General features: G+C 43.6%; 1 protein-coding gene across 11 annotated transcripts in view; it reads left to right on the forward strand.

Moving 5' to 3' along the window:
* The window catches only part of HUWE1 (HECT, UBA and WWE domain containing E3 ubiquitin protein ligase 1), a 70,440-nt gene extending 58,645 nt beyond the window's left edge, over window positions 1-11,795 (forward strand). For 6 of the 11 annotated variants that reach the window (XM_069986434.1, XM_069986440.1, XM_069986432.1 and 3 more), the window contains 18 exons: window positions 558-1,101; window positions 2,406-2,925; window positions 5,762-5,868; window positions 6,201-6,357; window positions 6,447-6,579; window positions 6,660-6,892; window positions 7,635-7,762; window positions 8,155-8,236; window positions 8,323-8,475; window positions 8,565-8,810; window positions 8,934-9,051; window positions 9,197-9,337; window positions 9,558-9,845; window positions 10,019-10,124; window positions 10,262-10,379; window positions 10,486-10,667; window positions 10,857-11,047; window positions 11,183-11,795. In XM_069986434.1, coding sequence (XP_069842535.1) covers window positions 558-1,101; window positions 2,406-2,925; window positions 5,762-5,868; window positions 6,201-6,357; window positions 6,447-6,579; window positions 6,660-6,892; window positions 7,635-7,762; window positions 8,155-8,236; window positions 8,323-8,475; window positions 8,565-8,810; window positions 8,934-9,051; window positions 9,197-9,337; window positions 9,558-9,845; window positions 10,019-10,124; window positions 10,262-10,379; window positions 10,486-10,667; window positions 10,857-11,047; window positions 11,183-11,285 — 3,550 coding nt within the window. In that variant the 3' untranslated portion in view covers window positions 11,286-11,795. The remainder of the gene's footprint in view (window positions 1-557; window positions 1,102-2,405; window positions 2,926-5,761; window positions 5,869-6,200; window positions 6,358-6,446; window positions 6,580-6,659; window positions 6,893-7,634; window positions 7,763-8,154; window positions 8,237-8,322; window positions 8,476-8,564; window positions 8,811-8,933; window positions 9,052-9,196; window positions 9,338-9,557; window positions 9,846-10,018; window positions 10,125-10,261; window positions 10,380-10,485; window positions 10,668-10,856; window positions 11,048-11,182) is intronic. The other 5 variants (XM_069986436.1, XM_069986441.1, XM_069986439.1 and 2 more) reach the window with 3 other exon arrangements.
* Window positions 11,796-14,891: the final 3,096 nt, after the last annotated feature.

The following is a 14,891-nucleotide window of genomic DNA, read 5'->3' on the forward strand; positions in this document are numbered from 1 at the left end:
GCAGCTCAGCGCGGCACTAACGTGTAAGGGGCGGGAGAGGTCAGCCGCGGCTCTGTGAAGAGGCTGGAGCCGCCGATACCACATCTCTCCTGACCGCCGGCCCTGCACCTCACCGCGCCGTCCTGCAACTCTCTCCGGACCCGACACTTTACCGCGCCGCCCGCAATGATTTTTTGTGAAAATCGAATTTACGATTTTCACAAAAAATCAAATCGATTCTAACTGTCTGGGCGATTAATCGAATTAATTCGATTAATCGCCCAGCCCTATGGACCAGTATTGTGCAACTCCCTGCATTATGATTAATTTTGATACCAGGAGCTCGAAATCGGTTAAATCTTTGTGCTACAGCACTTACAGCCGTGCAAAGATTAATACTGGTTCTGAGCATAATGAATTATGATGCCAGCAGCTCCATGTCTATTTCCGCAGAACACAGTCTGAATATATGGACCATGCACAGAATCTTTTTTTTTTTTTTTTGAATGAATAAGGATGTCTATGGTGTGAATATTGACTGTACTGACCTATGTGGTTTTTTTTTCTATCCTTTACAGGCCTGCAGGCAGTAACGTGGACAGCTTACTACGACTGCGAGGACGATTGTTATTGGATCATGAAGCGCTCTCCTGTTTGCTTGTTCTGCTGTTTGTCGATGAGCCAAAATTAAACACCAGCCGTCTGCACAGGGTCTTGCGAAACCTTTGTTACCATGCGCAGACCCGCAACTGGGTTATCAAAAGCCTCTTGTCCATCTTGCAACGGAGCAGTGAAAGTGAACTCTGTATAGAGAGCCCCAAGACTTCTCTTGGAGGAAGTGATAAAAGGGGATCAGCAAAGGCTTGTTCTGCCAGCCACGATGGTCGCCCCCTTGAGCTGCTGCACAAAATGGAATCCAAGAACTCTAACCAGCTGTCCTGGCTCTCTGTTTCAATGGACGCCGCTCTTGGCTGTCGAACAAACATATTCCAAATTCAGAGATCTTTAGGACGCAAACACACAGAAAAGCATGCAGCTTGCGGCTCTACTGTTCACATTCACCCACAAGCTGCCCCTGTGGTGTGCAGGCATGTGTTGGACACTCTTATTCAGTTAGCCAAGGTATGCTTTCACTATAGTAAATGTGACTATGCTTGGCTCTTTGACTGACTTTCAAGGATGTAGTAGGAATTGGTACATCCTGGCCACAGTAGGCACTAGATGTAGAGATGACTGAACCTGGCAAAAGTTCTGAGGTATTCCGTCTTAAACGTGAAGCCAAGGGCATGAGTATTATGTCCTGACTTCATATGAGTGAGTCATACAATCGCGTTTTTGCACCATGTATCTGTGCAGACGACATCTATAAGCCTGGAGTCCAGAAGAGATCTGTGCTACTGGTGCGTTTAGGGAACAGATTACCTGCATTAGGGTGCGTTCACACCTACAGGATCTGCAGCAGATTTGATTGCGCAGATTCAAAGCAAATCAATTCTGGGCCATCAAATCTGCTGCAGGTCCTATACATGTGAACGCACCCTTAGTATGCTGTTGGCTTTATGACCTGAACTTACTCAAAAGGAGAGGGCTTTTCTATTCAGTGACTGTAAAGCAAAGTTCTTGGAAAGTTAAGCAATGGAAATGTAAAGAATACCACTTGGTAGCTACTTCGATGGCAGGGCTATAGGTTTTTTTTCACTATGTATGGAAGCTAAAACTGTTCGGTCATAGTCTGGGTCTCCAAAGCTTAAAGTCAATATACTGTCAGAAGCTGTCGGCCAAATGTTCTCCTCTCCTTCATGTAAAAACACGTTTGGATCTGTGATTGCTGCCAGTCTTGACTGCTAGATCTCTGCCTGTGCAGCTATAGAGAAATCTAGGAATCAAGGCTGCTGGAGTGGGGAGAAGCGGCCAGGGATTGCCCAGATCGTTTGTGGTTCTTGCAGCATGAATGTGTTTTTTTTCTTTTAAGGGTCGCCTCACACGTACTGTATCGCAGTAGATTTGCTGCTGCAGGTACGCAGCAGTTTTTACTAAACAAATGAACACCCCATCAAATCTGCTGCGCATCGGCAGCATAAAATCCGCTGCGATACGGTACATGTAAAGCTACCCCGAGGGTGCGTTCACACGTACAGGATCTGCAGCAGATTTGATGAAGCCGATTTGAAGGCCCAGATTTGATTGGCTTTGAATCTGCAGCTTCAAATCTGCACCATCAAATCTGCTGCAGATCCTGTACGTGTGAACGCACCCTGAAAGGGATTTCAGATTGTCTTATTGGGGTTGAAGGATGTAGTCAAAGTTCTCGTGTGGTATAAGCATCATTCGAACGGTCCTCATAGGATGTTTAATAAGTATCTTCTGTTTCCATACTCTTTTCTACTAGTAGTCCTTTTGCTTATACTGTTTGTTTCCTTCCTCAGGTGTTCCCAAGCCATTTCACACAGCAGAGGACCAAAGAGTGCAACGTAGAAAACAGTGAAAATAAGGAGAGGAGTATAAAATTGACTTGTAGCCCCTGTCCTACTCAATCTGGTAACAGTGGGGCAAGCAACATCTCCACAGACTTCTGGGACTTGTTAGTTAAGTTAGACAATATGAATGTGAGCCGTAAGGGGAAAACGTCTATAAAGTCTGTGCCTGTAAGTTCTGGAGGAGAAGCGGAAAGCTTGCAGTGTAGCCTGGAGGCCTCTCCTTTGGGACAGCTCATGAATATGTTATCTCACCCTGTCATCCGGCGGAGTTCACTGCTTACGGAGAAACTGCTCAGACTCCTCTCCCTTATATCTATTGCCTTGCCTGATAATAAATTACCAGACAGTAGGGTTAATCAGAGCAATGCCATTGCACCCGCCCCTGCCCCAACATCTGCAACAGCACCAGTACCTCTTCCTGTACCCGCTGTAACTGTGCCCACAGTTGCCAACACAAGTGTTGTGTCAAGTAAGTATTGATTTGCATGAAAGTTAATATAACACGTCGGAAAACCTAAATGCTTTATGCTCCTAAAGTGACGGCACATCACTAGGATAGGCCATTACTTTATGAGAATGGAAATTATGCTTTAAAGCTATACTGTCACTTTGGAAAAGCTCTCGATACGTCATATATTCATGTCTGGATGTTCAGACTCTGTTTAGTTATAGAGCCAGGGCACGTGTGATTTTAGCTTTTTAAGGGGTAGTTCAGCAAAAAGAAATTCCAATCAACTGGTGCCAGAGATTTGTAATTTACTTCTATTAATAATTCTCAAGTCTTCCAATACTTATTAGATGCTGCATGTCCTGCAGGAAGTGGTGGATTCTTTCCAGTCTGACAGTGCTCTCTGCTGCCACCTCAGTCTGTGACAGGAACTGTCCAGGGTAGTAGCAAATCCCCATAGAAAACCTCTCCTGTTCTCCAGATTGGAAAGAATACTACTTCCTGCAGGACGTACAGCAGTTAAGTACTGGAAAACCAAATTTTTTTATTAGAAGTAAAATGTCTGGCACTTTCTAGCACCAGTTGATTTGTAAGAAAAACCTTTTTGCTGAACCTACCCCTTTAACTCCCTGACTTGCTGCTTTACCAGTTTCAGGAGTAACATAGTTAATAAGGTTGAAAGAAGACCAGAGTCCATCAAGTTCAACATACAGAAACTCCAGTGTGTTGATCCAAAGGATGGCAAACACCCCTATGATGCAGTCGCCAACTTTCTTATCACAGGGAGAACAATGCCTTTGAGTTTGGCTCCTTAGTGACCATAGAACCCGAATCCTGTGAGGCAGGCTGGCAGAGCCCACTCTGCCGGGGTGTATGCTGTGAACAGTGTCCTAATCCTCGGCCATGTGGGATTAGTGAGCCTCCAGATCTGCTCACTGTGTACATCCAGGTGCCGCAGCTTTGACAACCAACTGATCAGCCAAGTGGCTTTGTGTCGACCTAAGATATTGATGGCCTATCCTGAGGATAAGCGGTCAGTTAAAAAGTGAGGGAGAATCCCTTCAAGTAGTTATTAAATTTATCCATACATCAGTGATTGGTACTCTTCTGTATGAGGAACTAAAGTCACAGATCTTATGGCGTGTTTACACACAGATTTATCTGACAGATTTTTAAAGCCAAAGCCAGGAATGGATTTGGAAAAAAGGAGAAATCTCAGTCCTTTATGACCTGTTCAATGTTTATAGTCTGTTCCTGACTTTGGCTTCAAAAATCTGTCTGTGTAAATACACCATTAGCTGCAGTTGTTGCTTTGGGGGGGGGGGGGGGAGTATTAGTGAATACTGCTTATGTGTTGAGCTGTATTCAGCAAGTTTTCTACTTCAGCCTAGTCATGGCTGCCAGCTGACAAGCTACTATTTCTGATGGAATTGGGAAAAAAAGTGGTGCCCCAGAGTCACGGTCCATGGCTCTCTGTCACTTGAGCAGATGAGCTGCATTACCATAACGTGTCTCAGACAAAAGTAACAAAAATAGAGGTGTGTATCCAAAGATTGTTCTAGACCTGGATGGTTTTGTAGACTACCTCTTTATAGTGGAGACAGGGCGATTTTTTTATTTATTTATTTATTTATTTTTTTAGTGCTCTCTGCTGCTGTTGAGCCTCTAAAGGTTCTTTCCATTGTGCATGGCTAGTTCTCATTCCTGTACATTTCAGACTGTGGGATAAGTGTCGGGCTTGTTTGCCAGTAGTATATATGGTTTTGCTTTTCCATCCATGGCAAATCGGAGCACAGACTCCTGGGCACAAGACTGAACAGGCTGGCTGTTCCAGGGGATGTTTTACACAGTACAGTACTAGAGGTCATTTGAGGGATTATTGATGAACTGAGTTTGCAAGGTGAGCAGAAAGGAAAGAAGCGGGATTATAATAGGGGTTACTCAGAGCAATACTAGAATACAACACTAGGTGCATTGTTTATATTGGACAACTGCTTTGATTGGTCAGACAATGAGGGAAGCCTTGATTTACCTTTAAGAGACAGTGCAGATCTCTTGCACGTGAACACTCTTGCACTGGCTCTTTCCTGCATAGAGCACACAAGCCCCCACTCCCTGTAGTGATCTAGCAGTTTTTAGATGAGATAAATGTCCCCTGACAACAGGCAGCGGACAGCAGCTAACATGGAAGACACACCTAATGGTCACAAATTGAGAGCTGTTTTTCTGGGATGAGGAGTCATTTTTGGTAAATTAAACAATTTACAAATGTCTTAGGAGTCATATGAGGAGCAAGTTTGAAACTACAGTGACCAGTTAAAAACTAAAATGTGTTAAAATATCCGCTGTGAAGGTTACAGGGTTATCTAGGTTTATCCAGGGGAAGGTTAAAGGCATTATCCAGGTTTATAAAAAAAACAAAACATGGATGCTTTCTTTTAGAAACAGCACAACTCTTGTCCTCAAAAATGCATCTGTATTATACTAGTCTGAAATTGTAGCTGTCCCTCTGTTACAGGTTGTGTACTGATAGTAGTACCAGCAAAAATGTCCCATTCATGTGTCCTGGATACACATCTAGTTTGTGTCATATTGGGATGTGTAGATGCAAAATTGTAGGCAGGATGGTAAGCATATGGTACGCCTCCTGCTTTGGGGTATTTAAAACCAAAATAAATTGTGATCACATGACGCATTATAAGAACATGAGATGTTCTTGAGATGTTGTTTGTTTACCTTGTGAATTTTCAAAGTGTTTCTATTGTACAATATATAATTGCAATTACAATAATATAATTTGCATTTATGTGGGCACTGTGCTTTTAATATGCTTAACTAAGCCAACTATATTTTATAGCCGTAATGAAAAGTACGAGGTCTGCAGCGAAGTCAATAGAGCCCAATGCACTGGACAAATTGTCGGCTCCAGGACTCACAGAGAAGCAGCTGCAGCTTTCTGTGGAGGTGAGTACTTCTCGCTCTTGTCATTCGGGGACACACAATAGTAGAGGCAGGTGCCACTAGGAGGCGACATTAAGCAAAGAAAAAAAGTGTTTGCTCTGGTTTTGTTCATTCTTATGGTAGGTTCAGACATGGTGGATTTGCTGTGGGAATTCCTCACTGCAAAGGACAGTACAGGCAGATGGGATTACAAAATGTTATCTGCATATAGTAGGAATTTTCATTGTTCGTTTCACACCTTTTATTATCTGGATGAAATTCATGATGTATCCACAGCAAAATGTGCGTGTTACGTCTAACTTTTGTACTGTGCTCACAAGTCTGTTACCTTCCAGGTGTTAACATCTCACTCGTGCTCAGAAGAAGGATTAGAGGATGCGGCCAATGTGTTGCTTCAGCTATCGAGAGGCGACGCTGGCACACGGGACACTGTATTAAAATTGCTGCTTAGTGGGGCGCACCATCTAGGATATACGCTGTGTAAACAGATAGGTAAGGAAGACCCCATGTGTGTAGGGCCAGATGGGTGTCGTCTGTGAATTGACTGAAGTCATTAATGTCACCCCTGAATGTTTGTCTAGGTACACTGTTAGCAGAGCTGCGAGAGTATAACCTCGATCAGCAGAAGCGGGTTCAGTGTGAGGCACTTTCTCCGGATGGGATGCCTGAGGAGCAGCCTCATAACACCAAGGCAAAGGGTAAAATGCAGAGCAGGTAAGTGTCACCTCTGTGATCCTGTTAGCGTAGCAAATGACTGTTTCACCTTCTGGGCATAATTCAATCTAAAGTGTCAGGTCTCTCCCCACTCCGTCCCTACGGTCCAGGTTTGATATTGCCGAGAATGTGGTCATCGTAGCTTCACAGAAGAGACCTCTAGGGGGCAGAGAACTCCAGTTACCATCAATGTCCATGCTGACGTCAAAGACCTCCACACAGAAATTCTTCCTGCGAGTACTACAGGTTATCATTCAGCTCAGAGATGACACCAGAAGAGCCAACAAAAAGGCCAAGCAAACCAGCAGACTAGGTGGGAACTTTTTCTTTATCTTTTAACAATGCTTTTTATTCTTAAAGGGGTTAATATGCTGTATAATACTAAAACAAAAGAAACCAAACCATTTCTAAGCCCATTATACCAAGTCACTGACCCTCTGTCTAACTTCTGCATATCCCAGCAACCTCTGCATGTCTTATAACCACATGGCCACTAGGGGGCTGGCAGCAATGGTATTCTGCTTTTATAACAAACTGAGCCTCTTGCCTCATGAATGGGGCGGGGGGGTATGGTTACGGTGGTACAGTGGTGTTAAGTGCTTAACCTGTGTGGTTTTTCACATGGAGACATGCCAAAAAGACGTCCCATGTGACTATACAACACAGTTACACTCTGAAGCTCCAGGGCTGGCTCACTGCAGCTCAGCATTGACATGGGTTTTGCATGTGTGAACATACCCTTACTTGGTTATATAATAGTATGCAATAAGTTCCCTATATTACCAGCTGAAGGGAGACAGAATTGCATCATTAGAATTCTGAATCCATTCCAGAAGAAGGAATGGGAGGACTTCATAGCTGGTGCTTGAGCTGCTGAACTAAACCTGCACTGCCTGATGCTGGGCACTGAGCATGCTGGGAAATGTATGAAATCTGAATTGGACACATGGGCAGAAGTTACTAATGTGTACTGTGATATCAGTTGAATGGTTTCTGTTCTGCACCCAGTGCATGTCTTTGGACAGTGTTTTCTTATGGCTATCTTCTTCTTGCAGGGGCTGCCAGTCTGGCCTCGGCTAGCAGCATCCAGGCAGCTGTGCAGCAGCTGGAGGCTGAGGCTGATGCCATTATACAAATGGTACGTGAGGGTCAAAGGGCGCGGAGACAGCTGCAAACTGCAACGGTTAGCATGATGACTGGCGCTGGCAGAACATTCATCCTTAGTTTGTTCCTCTCCCTCCCCCTGTTTTTAATTTGATTTTTTTTTTTTTTTTAATCTGTTCATTTTCATATTTGTCCCCCACCCCCTTCTATCTTCCTCTGTGTTCCTCTCTGGACGTCTTCTCCCAGCCTTGTGGTTCTGTGTATAATCTCTACATCTCCGTCTCGTGCATGTTTCCCTTGGATCATTAGTTGCTTTTGCCGGCATTGTGTCTCTGGACTGCATGACCTCATCACACTCTGTGCCGCTTTGTGTATCTTTTATCTTCTGTCATTACTAGTCTCTCTACACGTCCATGTGTTGACCCCGCTCGCTCTAGCTATTAATCTAACTTGGTTTGTTATCTCGCCCAGGCGGAAGGTTCTGCTCGCAGGGAGGAATCTCCTATGGATGTTGACCAGCCGTCACCAGCCACACAGGATACCCAGTCAGTGGGTAAGTGTCCTGATCTGTAATGTGCATGGATTATAGGTTGTAACAGTTCAGTTTTTTGGGTAAAGCATGGATTCTCTCATTTCTAGGCTCTGAAGGATCCCAGGCTGCTGAAAAAGAGGAAGAGCGGCTACCGGAGTTACCGCTGCTGAGTGAACAGCTGAGTCTGGATGAATTGTGGGACATGTTAGGAGAATGTTTAAAGGAGCTGGAGGAGTCTCACGATCAGCATGCAGTCCTCGGTACTAAAGCAAATAACTGGGTGTCTCGATCTGACTTGTCCAAAATGCTGTGGGGTACTAAGTGTCCTCGTCTCATTTTTGTTTTGTAGTTCTTCAGCCGGCTGTAGAAGCGTTCTTCTTGGTCCATGCAACAGAAAGAGAGAGCAAGCCTCCTGTGCGGGACACACGGGAAAGCCAGCTGGCTCACATAAAAGATGAGCCTCCCCCCTTATCGCCAGCACCCCTCACCCCTGCTACGCCTTCTTCCTTAGATCCCTTCTTTTCAAGGGAGCCCTCAGCTATGCACATCTCATCCAGCCTGCCTCCCGACACTCAGAAGTTCCTACGGTTTGCAGGTAAGGCTGTAATAAAGCTAGGGCTAAGCTACTTGAGGGAAGTAATTTTTGCAGAGTCTGCATACATTCTGAAATAAGATAAAGAAATATAATAAATTGTGACATTTCCAATCCCCTCCGCAGAGACGCATCGCACTGTGTTAAATCAGATCCTCAGGCAGTCTACTACTCACTTGGCCGATGGACCTTTTGCTGTTCTTGTTGACTACATTAGGGTCCTGGACTTCGATGTTAAACGCAAGTATGTATGATTCAAGAAGCAGTCTCTTCCCCTCTGCTACTGGTGTCTGTGTACCTACTGAATGATGAATAAGTCATTTCTCATAAAATAAGTTTAATATAAGCTTTTATATTACTAAAAATCCCACTTTCTTGCAAAAATGCAGGTATTTCCGTCAAGAGCTTGAGCGACTGGATGAAGGATTGCGGAAGGAGGATATGGCTGTACATGTGAGACGAGATCATGTGTTCGAAGACTCCTACCGGGAACTTCACAGGAAATCCCCAGAGGAAATGAAAAACCGATTGTAAGTATATATCTGTGTGTTGTGTGTGTGTGTGTGTATGTATATATGTATGTGTGTATGTATGTATGTGTGTGTATATATATATATATATATATATATATATATATATATATATATATATATATATATAATTTATATTAATTATATTAATTATATTGCAGTTCAACAATATCATGGCGTCTGATGTAGAGAGATGCTAAATCACGTTTGTTATTTCTAGGTATATAGTGTTTGAGGGGGAAGAAGGCCAGGATGCTGGTGGGCTTCTCAGAGAATGGTACATGATCATCTCCAGGGAAATGTTTAATCCAATGTACGCCTTGTTCCGCACTTCACCCGGGGACAGAGTTACCTACACCATCAACCCCTCCTCTCACTGCAACCCCAACCACCTCAGCTACTTCAAGTTTGTCGGGAGGATAGTTGCTAAAGCGGTGTATGACAACCGGCTCTTGGAGTGTTACTTTACGCGGTCCTTCTACAAGCACATCTTGGGCAAATCAGTCAGGTAGGAGTTACATTGATTTATCTATTATTGTACAGAAGTAATAGTTCAAGGGTATCTCCTACAAGTTGAAGCAACTTTTCAGTCTGCAGATCTAGCGTTACCAGCTGCAAACCTGATCCTACCTCTCGGTAATGTATATTCAGCCATTCATTAGTTAAGTGTTTGCCTTGCAGATACACTGACATGGAGAGTGAAGATTATCACTTCTACCAGGGATTAGTGTACTTGCTTGAGAATGATGTCTCCACACTGGGATACGACCTAACCTTCAGCACTGAGGTAAGTACATTGGTGAACAATAGATGCTCGCTGGTTACAATAGCTCCATCATTAACATGTCTAGTCTCTGGTCCCACAATAGTGATGGCAATCAGAGTGGTTGTTCATTAATTTTTCTATTATTACTCCTGAATTAGGTTCAGGAATTTGGTGTCTGTGAAGTCCGTGACTTAAAACCCAATGGTGCAAACATCCTGGTTACCGAAGACAATAAGAAGGAATATGTTCACCTTGTATGCCAGATGAAGATGACAGGTACGCTGTTCATATAGTCTGTAATAGATGTGATAGAAGAACTATGGATTTCTCCTCATCATGACGTTCTGTGCACTTAATGGATGCCTTTCTCTCCCCTATTAAGGTGCAATCCGGAAGCAGTTGGCCGCTTTCCTGGAGGGATTCTATGAAATTATCCCTAAGCGGCTCATCTCTATTTTCACCGAGCAGGAACTGGAGTTACTTATTTCTGGCTTACCCACCATAGATATTGATGACTTGAAGTCTAACACAGAGTATCATAAGTATCAGTCGAACTCCATACAGGTAAGGACAGGTGGTTTGCATCTTGGTTACCTGGGGCAGAACAAATCTCCTTACTACAATGTGTATAAGTGCTGGGACCGTGGATGTATGCAACAATGTTCCCGTTCATGGACTGCAGGCAATCAATTTATTTGCATTCCATGTATGATATAAGTACTGTAAGCTTCTCTCTGCCCTGTTTTCTTATAGATCCAGTGGTTCTGGAGAGCACTGCGCTCCTTTGACCAAGCGGACAGAGCCAAGTTCCTTCAGTTTGTCACTGGAACATCCAAGGTTCCCTTGCAGGGCTTTGCAGCTCTAGAGGGAATGAATGGCATTCAAAAATTCCAAATCCATCGAGATGATCGATCTACGGACAGGCTGCCTTCTGCCCACACATGGTAAGAATCCAGCAGCGCTTCGGCCTTGCCATAGGGGCTGGACCCTGAACCGGTACACCCCTAATATCTAGTCCTGTAGCTTGACCACCGCTATATATCACTTACTAAATGTTTACATCTGTTTCCTCCATTCAGTTTTAACCAGTTGGACCTTCCAGCTTACGAGAGCTACGAGAAGCTACGTCACATGCTGCTTTTGGCGATTCAGGAGTGCTCTGAGGGGTTCGGCCTGGCCTAGGATTACCCCGCTGCATATGTTTTCTACTGTTGGACATTAAAGAGAGAGCAAAACCAAGCCATGCATCTATCTCGCTCACCCTGCTGGCACCGAGAAGAGGGACTTGCCTTCTAAAGTTGCCGTGTGTCTCCGGTTCCCTTCCAACGGTGAAACCGGCTGTGCTGAGACTTGAAACACTGCTCTGAGGAATGTAGAGAACGGAGAGGAGCAGGGGGGGGAAATGATATAGTATATAAATATATTTTTTTCTTTTTTGCTTTTCTTCAGTTTTGCCTAAGGAAGAGCTGATTTGGTTTGGCTCTTCTAAAGAATAAAAAAACCTCTGAATGCAGGGTAGAGAAGCTGGTGAAATGGTTAAAGAGTTCTATAAAGATGTGAAAAATGCAAAGATCCCGTGGAAGAGGAAGAAACTAGAGCACTCATAAGAAATAGCCACTATTCCAACGCTATTTTTTCAGCTTCAATTAAAATACCGAGGTGTTTACCTGTAAATAAACCACTGAAAGGAAATACCCTATCAATACAGTTTTTTATTTCATGCCCGCTGGTGGTGGTTGAACGAATTGCAAAGGGTCGAAAGGGGGATGAGAGTTGTCAGATGCGGCCTACAAGGTCTGGGGCTACTGGTAATACATGCTGTGTATAGACCCGCCAAATACCCCCCCATTTATTGTCAGCTTAGGAAGAAGAGAGAATTGCCTTATGGGATGCAATGCGGCATTGACACCTCAGTGGGACAGTACAGTGTACAAATAGAGATCATATAATCCAGCCAAGGTTTATATCCCACCAGTCACCCTGATTATTTATTCTTTATTTTTCCTCCCATCGTGAGTTCAGGTTTTGGATTGCTAGGATTTTTTTGTTTGGATGGGTTTTTTTTTTTTTATTTCTCTTAAAGGAAAAAAAATAAATAAAAATGAAGAAATGACTTTACTAAAAGCGTTTTGCTGCAAGTTTTAAAACGCTGGGAAAGATGTGGCTGCCATGGCTGTAAAGCACTTGGAGGGGGGCATCATTAAAGCAGAAAGTTTGTCAATTTTTAATTTTTTTTGCCCCACATATTGTCCCCCCTTCCATGCTAGGCATTCCTAGCTCACCCCCCTCACATGCTGTGCACAACATAATGCACTTGTGTCTTCGCGACCGCTCAGAAGGAAGGAATGGATGAAAGTGGTTAAATAAAGGTTTAGTTTGAAAAGCCAAGAAGTTATGGTTTTGTGTTTGTTGTATGAAGTTCTGTTGTTTGACCTCCTATACATTAAGGCTGTGGGCAGGGATCGTGCTGAATTAAGATTAATTTTCTATAATTCTCTGGTCATGGAAACACAAGCCCTATTCACTCAAAGGGATTATCCAGGTGTTAAAAAAACATGGCTGCTTTCTTCCAGAAACAGCACCTCCCCTGTTCTCAGTTTGGGTGTGGGGGGTTTAGCAGTTCAGTTTCACTGACGTGACCTGGAGCCGAATCGTAAAACTGCACACAACCTGGAGATGGGTGGCGCTGTGTTGCCATCCTCTCCCTCCAATACCTTTAAGGGCTAATTTGGCAGTCTTGGCCATGTGACCTGTGGCTTTCCCGAAAATGCTGCATAGTCCTAGCCCAAAATGAACCTATTAGTCATGGTTTTAAGGGCACAAAAATGTATGCTGGCATGTCCTTTACTCTCTGTGGGTAAGGTAAAGTGTGAATAAGCATTGGCTATATAACTTGGGGAATAAAAGTATTTCAGTAAGAAGCAAGGATGCTTTCAGAACAGGGAGGAGTATAGAGAAGGGCGCTCCCTCATGTAATCCAGCTCTCTCTCCTGGAATTACAGGCATAGACACGCACTATCCTGGCAGAGCTGTGCTATCAATAAGCAAAACGCTACTGAAAACCTAAAGGGGTCATCCAGGATTAGAAAAACATAGCTGCTTAATTTCAGAAACTGTGCCACTCTTGTCCTTAGTTTGTGTCTGGTATTGCAGCTCAGTTACCTGAAAGTGTGAGGAGCCAAGCTGTAATATCGAACATAACATGTGGACAGGTGCAGTTTTTTGTTTTTTTAAAGTTGCCATGTTTTTCCTTGTGCAGCTTCTGAAGGAGATCTGTAGGAGACACAGCACCCTGGAAATGTGGGAGGATAGCCTGCTGGAGTAATAAAAGCTTTGGGTTAAGATGATGGTGGTTGTAGTATGGAGATCATCTGTGTGGCAGTCTTCTGCCTCACCAGGTTGCCACATGTATTCCAGTCTCTGCACAACTTCACATGCTGTTTTTTTTGTTTTTGTTTTGTTTTTTTACTTACAAATTTATTCCCTTTAAAACAGTGGTTCTAGTGGTCAGACTGACTGTCTAGTCTGTTTAGGTGTGTGATGGCCTGGCTGTCTTATTCTTAGACTGTCTAGTCTGTTTAGGTGTGCTATGGCTCTGGCTGGCCTATTCTTACTGTCTAGTCTGTTTAGGTGTGTGATGGCCTGGCTGTCACATTCTTAAGGCCCTATTCCACGGAACGATTATTGTTCATAAACTCTCTTCAACGACCGCTTGGTAATTATTTTTTTTTTAGCGAATGATAAAACAACACACGTGGGAACGTGAACGATATATGTAGTGCAACAATTATTTTGCGGTTGTTACATGGTCGTTTAAAACCTTCGCCGGGGTGATCATGACCATACGACACACCTACTTTTTTTTTTCAAACCTTTTTACGAACAACTGAAAGATTTCTTCGTGGAATTGGTGTGAACGACAAAGGCGAAATAGTTATACTGTCGTTCAAAATAGTCGAAAAAAAGTCGTCTTTGAAAGATAATTCGCTAATCGGTTCATAAAATTAGAAATCTTTCAGTCATTCGTAAAAAGGTTTTAAAAAAAAAAAGAAGTGTCGTATGGTCATGATCACCCCGGCGAATGTTTTAAACGACCATGTAACGACCGCAAAATAATCGTTACACTACATATATCGTTAACGTTCCCACGTGTGTTGTTATCGTTCGCTAAAAAAAAATAATTTAAGGAGCGATCGTTGGAGCGAGTTTATGAACGATAATCAATCCGTGGAATAGGGCCTTTAGACTGTCTAGTCTTTTTAGGTGTGTAACCAATCACAGCTAAGCTTTAGTTTCTCGGCCTGTCGTCTAAATTAGCACATGTAGGTTATAGACTGCAAATAGTCTGCAATTGTGGATAATATCGGACTCCTATCCTATGGGCCAATACATGTGACCGTGGATTCCAGAGTGTGCATTTGTCCAGACCCAATACCTCATAATTGTCATTATAAGGTGTGGGTCAGGCTCTTATGCTTCTATTCTGTGCATAGTCTGAGTGTGGGTGACCCCGGATTACTCTCCATGAGCAATTTTCTATGGTCGTGTGAAGGAATCCTAAAATTTGGACATTTTTGGTCAATCTGATCCCATGTGTGAAACAAGCCTAAACTTAGAAGGTCTTCTGGTGTGATACGTTGCCACGCTGTCCTAAAAGCATTATATGGCAGTATTGTGGTAGACAAGCGCCAGACTATGGGACTTCCTGGAGTATCAGCTGTCCCTGTACTCTGACAGTGATGTCCTTGGGATAAGCAGGATTGTAGGGACAGGGTGAGGTCCCTGCAG

This window comes from Dendropsophus ebraccatus, chromosome 10 (assembly GCF_027789765.1).
Source record: "Dendropsophus ebraccatus isolate aDenEbr1 chromosome 10, aDenEbr1.pat, whole genome shotgun sequence".
NCBI classification, from domain to species: Eukaryota; Metazoa; Chordata; class Amphibia; order Anura; family Hylidae; genus Dendropsophus; species Dendropsophus ebraccatus.